At 31.7% G+C, this 22,155-nt stretch overlaps 1 protein-coding gene across 2 annotated transcripts in view; it reads right to left on the reverse strand.

The window, feature by feature from the left end:
• The window catches only part of LOC143085511 (neurobeachin-like), a 239,768-nt gene that overhangs the window by 23,906 nt on the left and 193,707 nt on the right, over positions 1-22,155 (reverse strand). For both annotated transcript variants that reach the window (XR_012981352.1, XM_076261893.1), the window contains exon 42: positions 2,503-2,620. Coding sequence is in view for 1 of the 2 variants with exons in the window: in XM_076261893.1 (XP_076118008.1) it covers positions 2,503-2,620 (118 nt within the window). In the remaining variant the exon portion in view is untranslated. The remainder of the gene's footprint in view (positions 1-2,502; positions 2,621-22,155) is intronic.

Raw genomic sequence — 22,155 nt, forward strand, 5'->3', positions numbered from 1 at the left:
AAAGGTAAGACTGGTCCAGTCAAACACCGCACCAAAGCCATAATTTTTATAATATTCATTCAGCCTAGACTGTTGGAAAAAACAACGCAACGAATAACGTCGTCATAAAGGGGAACTCGATTGTTCCACTTAGTAACGCTATTGTTCAACAAAATGGTAGCCTAACTACGGCCAACTTTTTTTTTTTTTTTTTTTCTTATTTCCTAAATTGGAAACAAAATAATGAATTCCGATAGCTCAAATGAAGAAGCTACAATTGCAGAACCTACCGTTCTTGTAGAAATATTAAAGACACTTACAAAAATGGAGGAAAGAATGGGTAAAATTGAGAGGAAATTTGACCAAATAGAACGAATTACCTTCAAGCTAGAAGAAATAGAGAACGCGGTCAAAACTATAAATGAAAGAAACGAACAGACTGAGAACAGTTTTGTAGGTTTAAGCACAGTGGTGGATGACGTTATCAACCAATGTACCGGGAATAAACAGGAAATTCAAGAGCTGAAATTGGAAATGGAAAAAATAGGATCGGAAGTGAAAAAATCAAACACCGCAAAAGTCACTGATCAATCTAACGTTATTCAAAAAATGGAAGAAAGTTTGATAGATTTAAAGTGTCGCTCTATGAAAAATAATCTGATATTTTCTGGTCAACAATACCAGAAGGATGAGCATGTTGAAGAAAAACTTAGAAATTTCTTACAAAACGAACTTAAAATAAACCATCGAATAGAGTTCGGAAATGCCCATCGGTTTGGAAAACAGGGCTTTAATGGAACGAGGCCAATAGTTGCAAGGTTTTTGTTCAGAAAAGATTTAGAGATGGTGCTTTCTAGTGCTTACCACCTTAGAGGAAAACCTTTTGGGATTAAAGAGCAGTTTCCGTTTGAAATTGAACAAGCGCGGAAAAAGCTTTATCCTATCTTAAAGAAAGCCAAACAGGACGGCAAAATGGCAAGCCTGGTACGGGATAAACTATTTATAAACGGGAAATTATACATGGAAGAGAAAATAAAGACACATTCTCAAACACCGGCAAAAATGACACAACAGAAAATTGAGGCAACCAACCAGAGCCCGTCAATCCCACCGAGATCAAAACGAGCTAGGACTGAGTCAGATAACAGCCCTATAAGAAGAAATCTCAGAAACAGTGATTCCATACCTTCTCCATCAACACATGCGAACAACACACAACCAAACCAATATTAGAGTGGCCACGGAGAACCACCAGCTAGACAACATACAAAAACGAATATTGAAAATGATTTTAAAAGCAGTAATATATTCTCACTCCCGAATTCAGACATTTATAATGCTTCGACTTCAACCAGTAGCGATACATGTAACAGTCCTAGAAAAAATATTTCAGCTGGTAGTGATCTAAACATTTTATGCCTGAACTGCTGTGGAATAAAGTCTCGCGTGAATTATCCAGAATTTAAAGACATTATAGATAATCATGAAATAGTATGTCTTGTAGAAACTAAAACCGATGACATTGATGTGATAAATCTTCCCGGTTATGAATTCAAAATGAAAAACAGGAAAAAAGTTACGAAAACGAGATCGGGTGGTATTACAGTTGGCTACAAAGAACATTTGAAGACAATGATAGAAATAATAGACACAGAATGTAAATATGTAATGTGGTTTCAAGTTAACGGTAAAGCATTTAATTTAGATAAACCCGTTGTTTTTGGAGTCGTTTACATACCTCCGGAATATACTAGGTATTCCTCAGATGAAGCTGTTAATGAGATTGAACAAGAATTTCTACGCTTTTCGAACATTTCAAATTACATATGCCTCTTAGGGGATTTTAATGCCAGGACAGGTTGTGATGATGATTTTGTAATTATAAATGAAGATGAACATGGTGATAATAACTTGTCTGACTTTATCGAAAACCCTATTAATGCTCTAGAAGCTCTGTCTATTCCCACGAAGAGGGAAAGTATGGATAAAGGACAAAATAGGTATGGCAATATGCTGTTAAATTTTTGCAAAGGCAACGGGGTTTTTATACTAAATGGAAGATTGGGAAGGGATCAAAATATCGGGCGATTTACTTGTCGTAATGCCAGTGTAGTTGATTTTCTCTGAACTTATGTCAAGTACAAGAAAACCAGTTCTGAAGAAGCTTTGTTCTTTTATAAAAAAATATAAATACTAGTGTTTGTACTCCTGGCTTGTAACTTTTGTAACCTCTCTCGCTTGTTTTGTACATATTGTAAATATTTATTGTTGTATCTGTTATCTCTGTACCGATGTAATGCATTGGCTTTATGAGAATAAAGATATATGACAATATCTCTAAAAAAATGATTGGTTGTAACATAAAAATCTATGTTATCAGACACTCAAAAAAAAAATATTCGTTCAAAAACCTGTTTTATATTAAATGGAAAATTTTATAAAACCATTATGTTGATAATTTGCACCAATGAAAGCTTTGAAAACATATTCAATATTATTAAGCTTTATTTTATTTCCACTTACTTCTGTTGGCCATGAAGATTTCAATGGCGACATTTTGTAATAGATAAAGTCTTGAAAAGATTGCACGGACCTCATTGAAATGCCACCTTCCATGTACATACTCAATGTAATTCAACACCTGAAATGAATTTATGGAGGGATATTATTATATTATAAAATAAATCTTGCAAATAGTTTAAAAAAATCTGTTGATAAAATTTTTCCATTTCTTTCAATTAATTTAAACTATCACAAATTATTATGTTAATGTAAAATATTAATCATATATTTAAAAGTTCACTTAACTTGAGAATGTTATTAAATACTTGGAATATCAACATTTATATGAGAAATGAGCAAAACAAATTATTATAAATAATACAATGTGAATATTTCTAATTAATCAATTTCAAAATAGGTAAAGCTGGAAAGAAATCATGATTAATATCATACTAAGGTAATTGTATATCAATTTATAAGTAAACAGACAAGACATATTCATCAATATCAAATACAATATAAGACATGTTCAATATCATAATATACTTTTAAGATATCATTTTTGGCTTGCATCAGTATAAACATGATAAACATTTCAATGCCTTGACTTTATGTCAGTGGATTTTGCTACAACTGCATTATTATGCAATTGATTATATATTCCAAAGAAATGGTTTATTACCAAAGATACTTTCATTTATATACTGATGCAAAACAAAATAGTATAAAAACAAAATGAGACAATACAGGAACAAAACAGACATGACGGACATACAAACACTGCATTTAAATATTTAAATAAACAATTCTTATGAAACACAATCAATATAATGCTTATGTAAATGATGTAATCTGTATTGCATTATTTCATCATTTGGCAAATACAATCACATGATAAAAATAGATTTATACATTACATAAAGACTGGAGCAATTAACTTGAATCTGTCATATCTGAAAGTAAACAAATACAAGATCAAACAAAATTAAAACTAAGAGTCATACATCTGAAATTAAACATTACAGTTTTTCCAACTGAAAAGAAAAAGAGTCATACACCTGAAAATTAACAAATATTAATTATGTATTTTTAACGAAAAAATTCACTGAATTCACAAAATCCGCAGTTTCCGATAATTTCCATGATTATTTCACGCTTTATTCCGGATGATATTTTCTTATAAAACTGGAAGTGGGTATGTGTAGCCTACAATTTACAATTATTTGGCTAATTGTCTCTGCATGCGAGGTGGCTTTTTTAACCCTCTTGCTGCCAGTTGTTTTTCAATGTTGCATTTTGTGTGCTAGAAAATATGACAGCTCAACATCTGTGACGTTAGATGTCCAACCATGACGTCATGCCATAAATGACCATTACATTTAGGACTCATTGATAACATATACTAATATTACCATGTTTGATCTTTAGTCTTACATTTGAAAAAGATACAGCACTGAGAAGAAGCTTGCATAAATTAAAACATGGACATATGTTTCCCTCCGACACAGACCGAATTGATACCTGATTTATTTAATTCCAAGGCCGTTAGTCACCACCAGAAGCGACGAAGCAGTGCATCTATTTTGGACGGGCAAATATCCACTTTTTTATATGGAATGAGCTCTGACGTCCCACGGCCCCAGCTTGTCTGGCAAAACAGCTGTTGGACCTGTTGGACGTCAGAGTAACCTCGGATTAAAGGGTTAAGTGGCGGCGGTACCTCGAATGACCGAATAACACTGTAATTATCCGAATAACATTAGTAATGACCGAATAACACTTGAAATTTTAATATTAACACATATTGGTGACTTTTAAACATTGATTATAAAATAATAGTATATTATCGATGTATTTTATAACTCATCAATGATTTACAGAAGACAGATAAGTTCATAAAGATCATTTTAAAATTAGTGTGTTTCGTGTTCCCCGGTTCAGTGGTATTATACATGTTATAAGGCTTTTCTCATTCTGCATGGTCAAAATGTTCACTGAATCCTAAAGGGTCCCTTTCAAATATGCTGTTATGACCCTTTCAAATTAAAGAAAGCATCCTTCAGACTTTTATTTAGTTTGGGATTTAAGGGGACCAGTTTCATAAAATAATATTAAAATAAATAGACCGGTCTGTTCATACATGTACATCAGTACAAAACCTTTCGTCTACAACAGAAACAGGTCGACAGCTTAGATAGTTTCAGTAAACAAATTACGGTACTGAAAGGGCTGTCAGAAAATAAAATTTATAATGCTAAATCATCTTGAAAATTTATATGTGACAGAACCACTGCAACCAGGAAATAAAAGTGGCCACGTAGACATCTGCCTTGATTTAACACATAATTAAATCATTATCAATGATTTTACTGTACACTTATGGGATAATAATATTGTACTACATGCTCATAAATCTTACAATTATTCTATAATTAATTTCTGCTCCTTTGTAACTGTTTTGAATGCTTCGGCTGTTAAAATCAAAACAACATGGCGTCAGCATAAATTATCCGCTGCCGGCAAAGGGAAGGAACTGATCCAGTAACGATTTGGAGTTATTTCCCTTACACCAGAAAACTTTAAAAGAGTTTGAAAGGAAAATGTTAACAACTTGGCAAAAGAAAAGTTGCCCCGTTTTAACAGTGGATGATCCAGAACTTTTCATAAGGGGGAAGGGGGGCTCCAGTCATGCTACAGTGATTCCCTATATAGTCAACCAAATTTTCCCACGAAAAGGGGGACACGGCCCCCAGCCCCCCTGGATCCGCCTATGGTTTACCATAAATTTTGGTATCATTTATACTACCATGCATGAGGTGGGATTTTTTTTAAATGTATTAAATAATTCTTTATAAAAAAAAATGTTTTTGAAACTGGCAGGTAAATTATTTATGTTTTTTCTTTCAGATAATAAGGGGAAAATAAATACAAAATTAATAATAAGTTTAAAAATCTTTTTCTTGCCAAGTTGTCATTGGTTGCTTTTCATGCCGATCGCTGGTTTTCTTTTGAATTATTTCAGTTTGTCATACTGTTTACATAAATGGGACTTTCATATACGATATGACTTTTGCTCATTGTTGAACTGCTAGCGTTCATATCTTAATTGGTTATTTGGTCTGTATGGACAGTTGTCTCATTGACAATCATACAAAATTTCAATTTAACCCCTCCGCATTTTTTATGTGCCTGTTCCAAGTCAGGAGCCTTTAATTTAATTTTTCATGCCCGTCACTGATACTAGTAGTTGTTTATCACAACTTGTTTTGCTATAAATTAAGCCATTTTATGATCTTTTTCAATTGCATTGTTTCATATTTTTATGTCGGGGCCTTTCATATCCAAATATAAGGTATGAGTTTTCTCGTGGACCGTGAAGGTCGTTTGCCTATACCTTCTAACATCCACTTCATTTGGTAGATAGTTGCCAGGTTCATGGGACATCATACCACTGTGGCACATATCTTTATTTTTTTCAGTAAAAGACATAAGAATAGCAATAATAGCTCAGATCTTTCGTTTGAGCTCTACGTAAATCGAAAATTGTATGCAGTCAATCCGATATTTCCCCCAATATTTATATACATTATTTTATGCCAAATTAACTCAGAAATACATATCTTTATGTGAGATATCACTGACTGTCTACAGCCAATGTTTGCATTGTACTGTATATCGCAATATGACTGTCGGACAAATTAGCATCGTTGTTCAATTTTTAATTCGTCACCTTAAAAGTTTGAAGTTAGTTGATTTTTCTTTGCGTTCGTATCACACAGGACGCGGACGCACTATTGACATCTAGCAAATAATTCCTCTTAAACTATTTCTATGGATATATGGCTTTTATGTGTCTTTCACCGAGGAGGAGAAAGGCATTACATCGCTGTTCCTCTGATTTTAGCTAATTAAGGCGAATGTTTTTGGATCTAAGTCATGGTTTCATATACCCTATCTCTTCTTTAATATTTCTAAAAGATATGTCTTTACATTGCAGTATTTCCAAGACGTACGATCCTATGAACTTTTTACGATTGTTGAATATATATACATGCATATTATCATTATCAAATAATTTAACACGAGTACAGATATCTCAAATTCAAAATAGACCACAGTGCTGGCAATTAAAAAGTATGAAAAAATATTAAAAAATGGAAAACAAGAATGCGTCCCAAGTACACGGATTCCCCATCCGCACTATCATTTTCTATGTTCAGTGGACCGTAAAAATGGAGTGAAATCTCTAATTTGGCATTAAAATTAGAAAGATCATATCTTAGGGAACATGTTTACTAAGTTTCAAGTTGATTGGACCTCAATTTCATCAAAATCTATTCCTCGACCAAAAACTTTAACCTGAAGCGGGACAGACGGACGGACGGACACACAGACCAGAAAACATAATGCCCATAAATTGGGCATAATAAAAATAATCTGTCACTCTGAATTTATTTCCATTGCTGAGTTGGGTTTTTTTGCCAAGCATTGTTGAAAGTCGTCAACATAAGACAAACCTTTGCCTAAAAATTACTTTGTATTATTGGAATAACCGGCCATCTCATTTATTTAACTCGTATATTATTTATGTATATAGGACGGATTTGTGACTTTTTTCTTAGTTTTGTACACGAAAATTTCATGGACTCTTAACAAGATTGTGTTTTTCAATCTTTGCTTATATTATTCAATATATATACTGGAAAATCATTTAACATTGAAACCGCAATAGCAATTGTTTGAAATAAAGAAAAATTGTGATTTTTTTTTTATTGAGAATTTGTTTACCTGTCTTCAACATAAAATGTATACTACATGTTTGGTGGCCTTTAGGTTAGCCTGGAAACCTGGCCCAATCATACTGAGCTAATCAGGAGCCAGGACCCCAGGCTAGGTGGCCTTTTGTATATCCTCTTTTCAGTGGCCGTAGTCGTCTTCCGTGTAATAAATATGCATCTGAGGGGACATTTTTGTTGCAATTATTTTAGACATGATTTTTCCTCGACTGTTGTTGAGTTGTTTTGTTTTGATTCGATTTTATTTCGACAAGTATAGTATTAATTATATGGACAGCTTTCCTCGTGCGATTTTTCTTCTTCCAAATGCTCTAGAGTTTTATGTTGGATGCCGGGTTCAATGTATATCTGTGAAAGACATTTTAAACTTGTTATAAACGACAAAAAGATTGTTCGTTCTTTATTGGTTTTTTTCCCTCTTCCATCGTGATATTCCTTTGGCTTCTTCTAACAATTTGTGTATTTCACAAGGGAAGTCGTTACCTCACATTATTTTATATTTACTAGTACCATGGATGACAAAAAAGTAGATATAAAGAAGAAAAGAGACATATTTTTTTTCCATTTTCACTGCTTTTTCCGAAATCCGATTGTTGATACATCAGTTTTTGATATTATATATATATTCCAGTTTATTTTCTATGTAAAAATAACGAAATAGGAATGAAATAAGTCGTGAACGTTTTTTCATCACTACACTTCTGATACTTCTAAATTATATAGTAAATTGCATACGGTTTTTGGACAACTTCATGTCTATATATGTCTATATACATGACTGACAAATTCGTTCTATTTACGCACAGTCTTGGATTTTTCATCTTCCACAGAGATTTTGGACTTGAGATCTTTGCAATATGACTTGTTTAAGTTTAGCATATTATTAATTCTGTTTTTTATCGACTTGTTTGTAAAAGAAAGTTATAATAGTAAAAAGACCAACTTCTTTTTTGTCAATATTTTGTTATCTTTTTTAGACCCACAAGACCACGAAACCACAAAAAATGACAAATCTCAACGGTGGTATTGACGAATGAAGACGGAACCACCGCTAAGATGGCCATCAAAAAAGTTCTAAACATACAATAAACCACACCTGTAGCAGGTAAAAGACTTTCTAATCAAACGAGAAACGATCCTTTCGACTAGACATGTTGACATTCTTATTGTTATTTATTTGTTTTTTCTGACAAACTCGAAAATTAAAGGATAATCTACGAGCTATGATTGTCTCTATAATATGTAGATCTGTATGTGTGTGAGCTGCAAAAAATATCTTTATGTGGTAATTGTTATTATTTTATTATGATATTCGGACATTTTTAGAAATTTTATGATTACTATTTCACAGTTTATATAAGGTCGTGCATAGTTAAAACCTTGACCATTTATATAATTTTTATTTGGAAACATGCAAAATTATAATAAACAATTATCATTGTTCATATTCATATCTTTATTTCCTCTATTAAGAGATTCAATGAACAATCATATATGTAAACAGCTCAAATTACAAAAGTTTTCAAAACATGATAATAACACAATATAATATGACAATATGTACAATAACAAAATAAAGTTCTGTGCTTATTTATATAACTGAAGAAAATTTTGACAAAAATTGCTCTCACTAACGACGGTTCATGCACTGGCACATTAACGAATCGTTGTTCTCCTTAATCTACTATATGCAGCGACACAGTGTGCAACGTGCACATGACAAAGATTATAAAAACTGTCGGTGTCTATATTGTTCGTTGTTATGTGCTTCCCCAAAAGAATGCAATATAACTCTTCATCGTCGTATGAATAAAGTTCCACAAATAAATGCAATGGGAATTTTTCAATTATAAACTCCCACCACATATCTCTGATTAAATGAGTTCCGCTACAGCTACAACATGCATGTACATATACATCTAAAAACTGAGTGTTACATAGTTCGCATGTACCTCCAGTGGTATTTGGAATGTCGGTTAGCAGTTTAGTAATATAATAGGAGTTTACGATTTCTCTGGATGATTTAGAACTTTTCCAGAAGTCTGGAACTCTAACCGATCGGTGAATACTTCTAAAGCGAGAAAAGTTATTATCGTTATGTAAACGCCGAGTCCATTCGTCAGTTTGTACTTTGTCAACTGTATTTTGCACTATAGCTTTCCAAAATTGCTTCGTTGGAAAAACTCCCTCTCGCAAAAAGTCAAGCATATAAGAATGAAGGCTATATTTATACAAAATGTTCATAATATCAGGAATGAATCCATGATGATTGCGTTCATTGTCAATAAAATAGGTAAACAGACGCACAAGAAATATTTTCTTCGTTAGGAAGTTGTCATCAAGACTACACAGTTTTTGCAAGAAATATAACTTCTTAGTCTCTATAGACGAGGTAATAGTATGAAGTCCAAGTATACTTTGGCACATATCTGATCTCGTAGACGTTTTCAAGTCCAAAATTCGCTTGACTATAAAGTGCTGAAAACGATTTAACGCAGCAATGTCGTTTGACTTTAAACTAGTCCACATTTCACAACCATACAGAACAGTAGGTAACACTATAGATTTAAACAGTTTAAGTAGAACACATGGATGTGTTGACTTGTCGCAAACACCGTTGAGCGCAAAATAAGAGTTCTTGCCTTTTCTACATGCATTTGATGTTCTTTCTGTCGATCTGAATTTGGAATTTAGCGCAATGCCTAAGTGAGTGTATTCTTCGGCTACCGGAAGAACACTGTTCGCAATATGCCAGTCGTATGTTACTCGAACTTCTCGTGGATTCAAGGAAAATTGCATTACGCATGACTTTTTCGCATTGAAGCAGAACCTCCATCTATGGGCATAGTCAGCACATATATCTAACATACGCTGGAGACACAACGGAGTTGTGCCAATACATGAAATATCGTCAGCGAGAGCAGGGGAGCAGCTAGCTATGTGATAAACACCAGTTTTCTTATTACATTTTTCAAGATCAACCAACATATCGTTTATAAATACTAAATATAATAAATTATTTTTCAAAGTCCAATGTACAATCTTTTGCAATATAAATCTACGACTGAAAATATATATTAAAAAATATATTTAAAGTTTATCAAAAAACAACCAGTCTGTAAGACGCATTTCTTTAACAAGAATGCAATATATTTGAAACACAACTGCACAGACTATAATACATCAATTAGTCGATTGGTCAACGCACAAGTCGAAGAAAACCGAACACCGACAGGCAAAAAAAGACGAATAATTCCACAAAAACACTACAAAGAAAACAAAAGATTGGGAATCAAGAACACCGCCAAAACCCGGGGTGAAATAATGTGCTCCGGAAGGGTAAGTAGAGTTCCAGCATTTCCCTCTCATATATACATGTAACATTATTGCTATTCATTTAAAAAATGGTCATTCGTACTTAAACATTGGTTGATATCTGCTTGTGCAATACAAACTATACGCAAACTATAGTTAGAGCATACCTACATTTAATTTAATTTAGGGTTGACAGTTTTCCATTCTGTTGAAAGAAAGCATTATGGAAAATATTGTATTTGATTATTATTAAATCTTAAAAATAAATTAGGTTGATAAGACAATGTTTTCTTAGTAAACCTTAAATATTCCAGAAAATACAGGCATGATTCTGATGAACAGTAGTTGTCTTTTGTTAATGTAATTTATATATATACGTGTTTCTCGTTTCTCGCTTTTTTTTTGAATTTTGGGTCCTCAATGCTCTTCAACTTTGTACTTCTTTGGCTTTACAACTATTTTGATCTAAGCGTCACTGACGAGTCTTATGTAGACGAAACGCGCGTCTGGCGTATTAAATTATAATCCTGGTACCTTTGATAACTATTTATATATATTAGACCGTCAGTGGTTTTCCCGTTTGAATGGTTTTACACTAGTAATTTTGGGGCCCTTTATAGCTTGTTGTTCAGTGTGAGCCAAGGCTCTGTGTTGAAGGCCGTACATTGACCTATGATGGTTTACTTTTATTAATTGTTTTTTGGATGGATAGTTGTCTTATTGGCACTCATACCACATCCTCCTATATCTATGATACAAGGATTCCAATGTCTATACTATTTCAGCAAATCAAAAACGACTTGGTATGCAAGTATCAATAAAGTTTTATAAGTTAAGAATAGCAAAAAGATATAAAAAAAAGTGTTAAAGTTATCAAGAATCGCACGCTAAAAGAAAACCCAAAGTTAGCAAGTCATGATTACGTTGTGTTTGATTTTTGAGAAGAAGTACGCGTTATCTCCCAAATGTGACAACTAGTCAAAATTTCACTTCTTTTACAAAGTATGAATAATTGTGAACAGGAATTTAAGAAGATTGCATTTCCAACACTGTCAAAATTATAATTTTATCTCTAGATTTCATCTATTTCAACTGTCATTTTGTGAATGAATGATATATCATTTCAAAGTTACTTTGAAGCAAAATTAATTAAAGGTATTAATTTACCTATTACTTTATTTTCTGTTTTTTTTAAATCTGACCTCCGTTAAAAGAGGCTTGAAATGCATTTTTGTGATGATAAATTTTGTTAGATTACACTGAGGATCGACGAAGGGTCTTTTGAACTCTAGCAAAATCGTATCTAAACTATTTTTCGATATATTTAATTTTTTTTATTTCGTGAAAATAAAATCAATATTAGATTGAAATTGCTTCTTTTGCTGATAGTTTACCATAGATCGTATATATTGAATAACGATTAAATTTTTTTTTTTATCAGTTTACACTTTGAACGCAAATTTTCTTGACAAAATAAGGAAGCCGCAAATTTTACAGGCCAAGACACACACCAACCTCTTTCTCATACAAGCTTTCATGTAACAATGTAGAAAAGAAACATTGTGCATGGTACATGGTTTGATTTAACATAGATGTAATCATCTATGGTTTTAACAACAGAAACGCTAGCTATCTGCAAACTTATTCTCTATTTGACCAGAAGAATAATGATTGAAACAAATAATTAAAAAAAATAAAGGCAAAAAGGTATAAATGTATGTCAAAACTATTAATTCCAAGAAAACCATATATATCCAATACAAGTTTTCGCTGGTGAAATTATTTCTTTTCGAAATTATTTTACCCTTAATTGTAACCTCTCTGAAGAGGAATAGCAATCCGATTTTTTTATTAAAAGTTATGTTTATTATGGATTAATTGACACAGTTGATGGATATTAAAGGTTATTTATACCTGTCCCCTAACCATTACTTATGATATGAATTTAAAACATGAAATCTTATCCTTAAAATGATGGTATTAATTTCAATCAAATATTTTGTCATTTCTGTACATCTTGTACCAAGCACGCGCTTGTTAACGAATAATTTATTAAAAAGTTACTCAGGTATCATAGATTTTGTTGCTGTATCAATCAATATTTAATCGGTATCCTCTTCTGGATTTGCCCGGCTGATCAGAAGAATCTTTATGAGTTCAATTTTTCTGTGCAGTTAAAACACAGAGGGTTGTTATATCTTTCCTGGACATACAACAGTCGTAAATAATTACAGAAATCAAAGAGAATGATATAATTTAAGTACACATTGTTATTAAAGTCATGCAATAAGTCTGTCCGTGCCGAAATTTGTGCAATCAATGCCGATAGATATTATCCAGCACTGCTATCGCCTTCCACAGATCAGAATTCCTGTTATTATTGTTTATTATTATTTGTTTATCTTTGTAATGGTATACTTATATTATGTTTATTTATATCAGATAAAGATATACGGCCTCATTAATTAGTAATTAACTCTTTGATACAAGTTAATGGAGCATGCTGGTACCTCTGGTCAGTTAATTCATCGTCTGTAATGACCGTGCAATCAAAATATGCACTTGAAACAATTAAAACAGACTTATAAAACTATCTTATCCACTACTCTGTAATATAGTAATAAGCGATATACGAATTTCAACTAAAGTTAAAAGTTAGAGCACATATTATGATACTTTTATTGTGATAAATGTGAAAGATCATTATATATATATAATTAAAAAGGAAAATCGGCCATTTTTTTTTATAATACACACAAGAAATTGTTGCAACTAAATTATAAAATAACAAATTATATAATATCATGCATGAGTGCAGCTAAGTCATATTTTAAAAAAAGTACAGGATATATTGGTTGTAAATAATTTCAGTTTTCAAAGTAAGATATAAATTGAGCATACAATCATGCAGAAAAAGTTTGAAGATTTTTTTAGCAAATCTAAAATTAATATCCAGCTTTTAAAAAAAAAGGTGCAAGAAAAAACACCAAGCCTGCAATAATAGCATACTAGTGTTCAGAGTTCGATTTCTTTTAGATTTTACTAAAGGCACCACTGAATAGCTTATAAATTATTTAAAAAAAACTCCTTAAATAATGAGAGTACATTGAATGAGACGACAAACATAAGGAAATATTGTACGACAAGAAATTAAAATAGAATATAAATTATGTAATACAGACGCGGAAATGTTCAGGTTCTCTTCTATTTATGTGCTTTAAATGCTAAATATATATTTAAGTCAAATCTCTTTCAATTTTTTTTTTTCAGACTTTGACTAAGCTAGAAGAAAGAATGAATTGGTCCCACACGAAGATTCAACGTTTAAATTATAAATGTGAGGCTACTTCGAGTTTGAGAAGGATCTCCATCTAATGAACAAAAGAGGGGTGAAAGATACAAGAGGGACATTCAAACTCATAAATCGAAAATAAACTGACAATGCCATGTCCAAAAAAGTAAAGGACAAACAGACAAATACTACAAACGACACAACATAGAACACGAAAGAGATTCGAAACAAATACTATAATAATAGTCTGTGTTTGAGGAGAACGTATTTAGATTAGTTCATGCTTTGGAGATATTCCGGTAACTGTCGCTATGAGAGTTGCATGAGCATTAAAGGCACCGGTACTTCGCCTTCCATACATATTATTGTCTATTAGTTTGTCTCGTCTGCATCCTCCATGTCCTGATAGATATTTGACTGACACCTAAAAGTCTGAATACTAAATACATACAGATAGATATACATAACTACATACGTTGTGTTTCTACATTATGGCGACCCATAACTGTACATACTGTCCCTATCTTATCATTTCTGGCACTTTTAGTTATACCCACAGCCTGCTTTAAGGAGCAATGATATTGGAAACATATTGCGCAAAAAAACTTTTTTTAAAATACGTGAACTTTTATTAAATTCAAAACAACGCTTAATATATAATTTCAAAATATACATGATATAGTTGTATCCTATAGATAACGTTTCAAATTAACATTCTAATGCAACAAACTTGTAACGTTCATTTTGATTGGATAACGTCACATATTTACATGGCATCAATTGACAATTGATGCTATGGGACTTACGCGCAAGCGCAGACGGCATATGACAAACTTTAAATACATGTTTTAACGTTGTTTTCAGTCAGCTTCATTAGAATGGAGATAACAATATTGTATTTTAAGCTCCGACGGCATCAATTGGGGATTTGATGGTTGCAAATACCCGTTTACTGTCTCCGGTAACGCGTCGCCAGTAAACTTAATTTGCGACCATCAAATCCTCAATTGATGCCGTCGGAGCTTAAAATACAATACAGTTATCTCCTAAATGGAATTGTTGGGTTCTTTTTATCGTTGTCGTCGTCATTTTGTTGTTGTTGACAAGTGCTTTTCAAACCTATTGCATGCAATTCTACTACAGACTTAATGTTTTCAGTCAGTCAGTCACTATCAGAGTGATAAACAATTGTTACTGTCTCTTATCTAGGGTTATCGTTTTATTGAGAAAATAAACAATTGGTTTGACGCATCACAAAACATAATAAATGATAAAAGAAATTATCACTGGTTGTTTTTATCTTACATAGTCTCATGAATAATGATAAAAGAGATATTAACTTGATTCGCTTATACTGATCATTCTTGGATAATGTCATGAAAATTAGCACATGCATTTTTTTCTTTAAATGAGACGTTTGTAATTTAATCTATTTTCTAAAGATTGTAACGTTTTCTAAATCTATGTTATATGCTAAAATACGAAATATGTAAAAAAAATATATCAGGAAATACACATAAAAAACAAACACTTACTCCAAACCCAAAGAAACAAAACAGATCAAGAGACAAAAACCGAAACGTATACTCAGACACATTTGTTGTGGGTACATGCATGACAACTCTATATTTATATACACATATAAACTTAGAAATTGTTATCCAAAATAAAAAAATATATATATTCCAGAAAAGATAGATACTTTTTGGGGAATTATTTTATAGTAAAATAAATAAAACAAATTGTATTTGACATCTTAACCTGCTTCAATACTTTAAGCATGTCAGAATTTTGTCTTAAATTGAAATAGGCATCACATTGATTCTAGCTCATCTTATCAACTTATAAACGATTATCACTATTTAATTTGAAATGTTGGAGTCAGATGGCATGCCGATCTATATTGCAGTAAATTTGATTTTACATTATTCGAGATGACCATCCTAAATAGCCTGATTAAGATGTGTCATGTAAATTACTTATCTTAACATGTAGAATCAAGTCTTAATAGATAAACCCATTAAACAATAATCTGGCATGTGATATTCTTGGAAACCAATGTATAATTCCTCATGATATATATGTCAATATTTATGCACATTTGTATTATTTTAAACATGAAGACTCAAATGTTGAAATAGTATAAAGTGTATACACATATTATTGCTTACATCCACTTTATTTGAACTTTGGTGGATAGTTGTTTCATCGACAATCATACCTATAGTTGTTAATGTCTGTGTCATTTTGGTCTTTTGTGGATAGTTGTCTCATTGGCAATCATACCACATCTTCTTTTTTATACCACATCTTTACATATTCTTATGCAGAAGTCATATGTGGGATATTCGTCGATGAAACAGCTTAATGACACTAAATCAAAAGCTATATATTTATATATATATAGGCCAACACTGTCTTTCTTCAATAGACGGATGATGTCCACGCAATATATCAATGTATAAATTGATCGTCCCAAATCTATAAGAGCAATAGAAATCATCACAAAACTGCAATCGATTACAATATCATTCTCCAAATAACCGAAACAATCATTTAGATATGACAAAAGATAACCACTGACAACGTCCCTGAATTTGGACAGCCACATTTTTTTTTGGCGCGGTTTAACTTGTCAGTTTTTTTGTCAGAGTTAAAAGAAAGGTTCGATAAATCAAAAGCAGGCTAACGTCTATGGCACAATGTATCACATAAACGAATTTAAGGGATTAAAAATGCTTGTCGAAAAAATTGAGTTTTTAAGTTCTTTTTGAATACAGGCACCGACTATATCTTTGGGGGAAGACTGTTTACTGACCTCTATAGATGTCTTTCGCTTTTTGTTTCGTTTGGTTGCTGTGTCACCGACGGACACCAAGCATGCATGTTTTTTCTAATCATATTTAAATTGTACTTAGACTAAACAAGCTGTGAATGAAATCAATATATATAGAGAAGTTCGAAAATTGGATTTATCTACAGTGAATTTTAGGATAAACAACATGAAACAGAGCAACATCCATGGACCGGTCAGATTCCTGGCATTAAAAAAGAAAAAGTACTATACTAGTATCATTTTCTGTATGTGAAATATTCAGAGTTTATTTGATATTAAGTGTATTGCTGAGAGCTGTATATGTTAAAACTGTAGATGTCATTTACCGTTAGGTTGCTGTCTCATGGTAATATATCTCACGTCTCGTTATATATTCATATGCAAAATGATTTATTCAGTTAAAATACACGCAAACGGATGCATGATACCGCAGATTCAACACACGTCATATCAAAGGCAAAAGGTCCCGGGTTTAAAAAGAATAGTCAACTTGAGATTGTCTCAGGTCAGCAGGTCAGCTTTGATAAGGGGAGTTGCAATATTAGTTTACATCCATTTCTGTAGGAAAATGTATATACTATATATAAATTTTGCATACAAATGTACCATGTATCAATCATGCATGCTAATGAAAAGGATAGCACTTGCTACTTTACAGTCTAAAAAAAACACATATTGAAGAAAAATAAAACAGCAAAGGAACTAGATCAGTAAATATATAATGTGTTGATATTTTTACAGGTGTAATTAGTGGAGAAGGAACTTAATTAGTGAAGTAGGGACTGAATACCGGATCTTACTCACTATAGTTTTCGTGGGGTTTCTGTTGGTCACTCTTTAGTTTCTTTAGTAGTGTTTAGTAAATGTTGTTTGTATAGTGTTGCATGTCCGGCGTTATTTTGACATGAATTTACCTTCAGGAATGCTCAAAGCCCAATAATTGATAGCCAAGAATGTATTTTAACCTAAACCAATGAAAAGTTTTATGAACAAGAAGGACATATAACACTAGCCACATTTATTAAATATCATTATGCTTTATGAATGTATATATATACCACTTATTTTTTAAAATGATATGCACTTCCCATTATGCATGTCTTACATGCCTTACTAAGATTCCTAAACTAATTTGAATAATTCCAGTCTTACTTAAACATTTTGAAATACACACATGTTACATGTATAGCCTTGTAAAGTGTCACATGACACTATGCAATGACACCATGCTGACACCATGCCCCAGAACAAGTACATCTACATATTGAAGTACAAATTATACAACATTTTTATGTATTTTTATATGATAACTCACTATTAAACAATAGTGTATACTGACCAAGAAACCCGAAATGATAAGTAGTTGTTGTCACAAAAAATCTTGTCCTCCGTCAGACAGGGATAGTGATGGGTGACTTTACTCTCCCCTTGACAACTAACAAATTTACACCAAGACACACCATTAATATTATACACTAATTAGACAGTTACAAATTAGATAGAATGCCAAAAAGAGAAAACAGAAGAATCATAGAGCAATATAATAGATGGTTTCTGTTCGAATGAAAAGGTTTAAAACACCTGGAAAAAACGTGACTGTTAATTTTATTTTCTCTCGGGTCAAATATATGACTTGTCTTTCTAACACTTTTGTATGATGATTTATATATTTTAAAATTCGACTTTATGTTTGTTTGTTGCATCACGTAGAAAATCAATTTTTTCCATCTGAATCCAATGTCTTCCGATATAGTTTGTTTTAATTATTTTAAGATCTTTGCTTTATTACATAAAAAAATATATAGATTGACTGATCGTTGGTTGCTAAATGTCCAGTGGCAAATATTTTATGCATGTTCAGGATGATATATTTTTTTTATAGAAAGAACATAAAAATATTGACGATTTTTATTATTGATAGAAGATATACACCAATGTTAAACTGAAATACTCGTAATGTTGTTGTTCACATTTAGTATTATATTCAAATGCGTCTCAATAATTTATTAGTAGTAGTTTTATTAAAAGTATCATTAGTATTATTATCATTTTCATATTTGATATTCATACAGTATATAGTCTAAGACTTAAGGAAAAAGTAAAAATGATTTTTATGAAAAATGTATTGATTGATGAAAATACATTTTGAATCACGTAGTTATAAAAAATACTGCTTCAAATTTGATATATTTTTTTTTTATGTTATGGTACATTCGACAATGATTTTTCGTTGTTATAGAAATACAGAAATCATATTGTCTGTCCGTTTGTTCATGGATAAATTTTCTTGACGTACAACCGTGCAATTAATGTATGACATGTATAATAACAAAATTAAACTATATTTCTGTTTGTTGCCACACTTAGAAAATGACATTAAATATGAAACTTTAATTTCAGATATAGTTCAATGACACTTCTTAAATGTGAAGCTATACAATATACGAAGATATATATGCGTGGTGCAATTAATTCCAGACTTCCAGTTATATAGATGCAGATCATTATGAAGGGTGTTGGGATCAACGTATATACATACTAGAATCTTGAATTTAAGGTAATTTCAATAATAGTTCGAGGGATCAGAAAAGTCAATGAGAATTAAAGAAACAACAGGTCATTTTTTTTGGGGAAATACCATCATGTCCATTTGCCGTTTTTTTTTTTTTTTTTGATATATATATAGTGTCTACAAGTTTTCACACGAGGAGCATTTCTCCAAATTCTTTACCATTTATTATCATTATTTAATAGTTGGCCTGTCTAAATTCAAGAATATGATGCATTGTTTGTCTTGGAAATGAATACCCCGCCCCTCTCGGAAGAATTTAATCAAGTGAACAGAGGAAATCTGACATTTCACACTATCTGTTCTGTATGTTTTGTGCAATCTATATTTTAACTTCTTGAGAACGAAATGTTATTTGTCTATTTCAAAAATTGCAATTTCGCTTATCATTTTGTTAGTCATCTTTATCAAAAAGTACGCGTTCTTTGCAATTCCTAAATTAAACATTAATATTAATAAATATTACCCGACAGAAGAATTATATACTAATGGTTGCAAAACCATTCAAAAAGAGCTCGAGTGCATGTGAAAAAAGTCAATGGAAACTGGTCATATACCTCTTGAAGTATATTAGCCATTTTTAAGCAGTTATATTGCGTTTGAACCCCTCATTAAAATAAAAGGTCACAAAATGCATTGAAAACATTGATTCATCCTTTTATCTACAACTCATTTTAATAAAACAAGGTTTTGCTTCAATGTCATAACAGCAAAATCAAACTTCTCTCTGGTTCATTCTGCATAAGGAATATAAAGCGGCTGCCATGAAAAGTTTTGAATGTTTCTTCTTTTATAATTTTATTGGGCTGTATATAAAAGCTTTGATCGTTCGCACATTTTTTATATGAATCTCTTCCGTGCCTTTTACAAAATGTGCTTCGGTCTACCTTTTTATACTACCCAAAAGAAAAAAGAAAAAGAGGAAGCGTTAGTATTTCCTTTTCTAAAATGTTTTACGAAATTTATAAACAGAGTATACAACACATATCTTTTCCAAGCGTTTCCGGACAGTTATAGAAGTAGCTTATCGACAGCTAAGCATAAAAAGGGACAGACTGAGATATCAAGGGGCCACTAATTAACAGGAGTTTGATAAAAACAGGCAACACCACGTCCAAAAAGAGGAAATAGTCCTCCAAACACTTAACAGTTAACACTAAACAAAACACTAAAGATTAAGAAACAAGAACTCCACATAAAACAGGAGTAAACTCAGTTGTGGGGCGGTTCCTTCTTCACTTTTTTGTATTTATATACTAGTAATTTATTATTTATAGATAATATAGTATATTTATAAAATACACGTGTGGTGTAGGACAATGAAATCAGAAACCCGCAGGCTTGTCTGTGAAAAGATAATTTTTACTTTCGTGAAACATTCATATTCACACGTTGGGTTCAAAATGTTGATTATGTATAAACCTATTTTTTTTCTCTAATTTCGTGTGTTTTACCGTTATGTATATCGATGGTTCACAAGTATTTTTCCTCGGAAATGAATCAAGGAATTACCGAAATCAAATAAAATTATCCTTGACAGTTAAGAAAATGAGAATATTCCAAAGGACAATTTCGTCAGAAAATGAAAGTCCGCAAACTGCGACATAGAGCGAAATAAACTTGAACAAAGTAGAACAAATAATTTCGTAAGAGACACGAATATACGTTAGATATATACAAAGTGGAATTCTTAGTGTATAGAGATCTTCGGTAGATATTAAAAACATAAGAAATTGAAAATAAAGCTGGCGACAAGAATTGACAATGCGAGAGACAGAATTCGACTAAGCTTTGACAAAATGCATAGAAACAAATTTATATCATTTCTATTAATTTAACCTATTATGGCCTCATCATTTTAGACTTACGAGTTATATACGCCAACAGATTGAATAATGTATGAAATTGGTAAAAAAAAAAGAACCAAAGAAAGTAAATTAACAGTATGCTTGTGTTTATCACTTGTATAAGCAGAGGAAATGGGTAATGCAATCAGTCAGTAATTTTGTAAAATATATATATATATATATATATAGAGAGAGAGAGAGAGAGAGAGAGAGAGAGAGAGAGAGAGAGAGAGAGAGAGAGAGAGAGAGAGACGAAAGATACAAAAGGGAAATTCAAACTCGTAACCCAAAAAAGAAACTGACAACCCATGGCAAAAAACGAACAAGACCAAAAGACAAACAACAGTATATAAAAACAAGGAGGTTATATGAGATGACTTCTTGTTAAAACACAACTTAGAAATCTAAATACTGAGGAACACCACAAACCTATACGAACATAACATGTTAATTGTCTTTTTTTTTATGAAATGGGGTTTTATAAGATTATGGTTTATTTTGTATATAAATATTTCCATAAAACCTTTCTTTGCAAATTTCCTTTAGTTATTTTTTATTGGTTGCACTATCGTTATTACTTTTAAGAAAACCTTCAGAAAATTCCGTATTATACCGCATTCAACTCAAATACATGAATTTTTTACAAGGAGCTTACACTGTTATATTATTCCTTGTTTTCTTGTATTTTTAAAATAAATTCAACTGCTTTATTTTCACTGACAGTAACAGAAATGTATTTGTTTTCGACACCCGTTTTTTCTTATGCATTATTTGAAACGTTTACAATTCACTAAAATTATTTTAAGATATATCACATATTACTATTCATAATTTTACAAATGTGAACAAAAGGTGCGGGAGTTTCTCCTGCATTGAAGACCTATTTGTGACCTTCTGTTGTTGTCTGTTCTATTGTCGGGTTGTTGTCTCTTTGACACATTCTCCATTTCCATTCTCAATTTTACAATTTCATATATTTTGGTTTTTGCTTTTTAACCACAATGGACGTTTGGGATCTT

Source organism: Mytilus galloprovincialis, chromosome 8, assembly GCF_965363235.1.
Source record: "Mytilus galloprovincialis chromosome 8, xbMytGall1.hap1.1, whole genome shotgun sequence".
Classification (NCBI taxonomy): domain Eukaryota; kingdom Metazoa; phylum Mollusca; class Bivalvia; order Mytilida; family Mytilidae; genus Mytilus; species Mytilus galloprovincialis.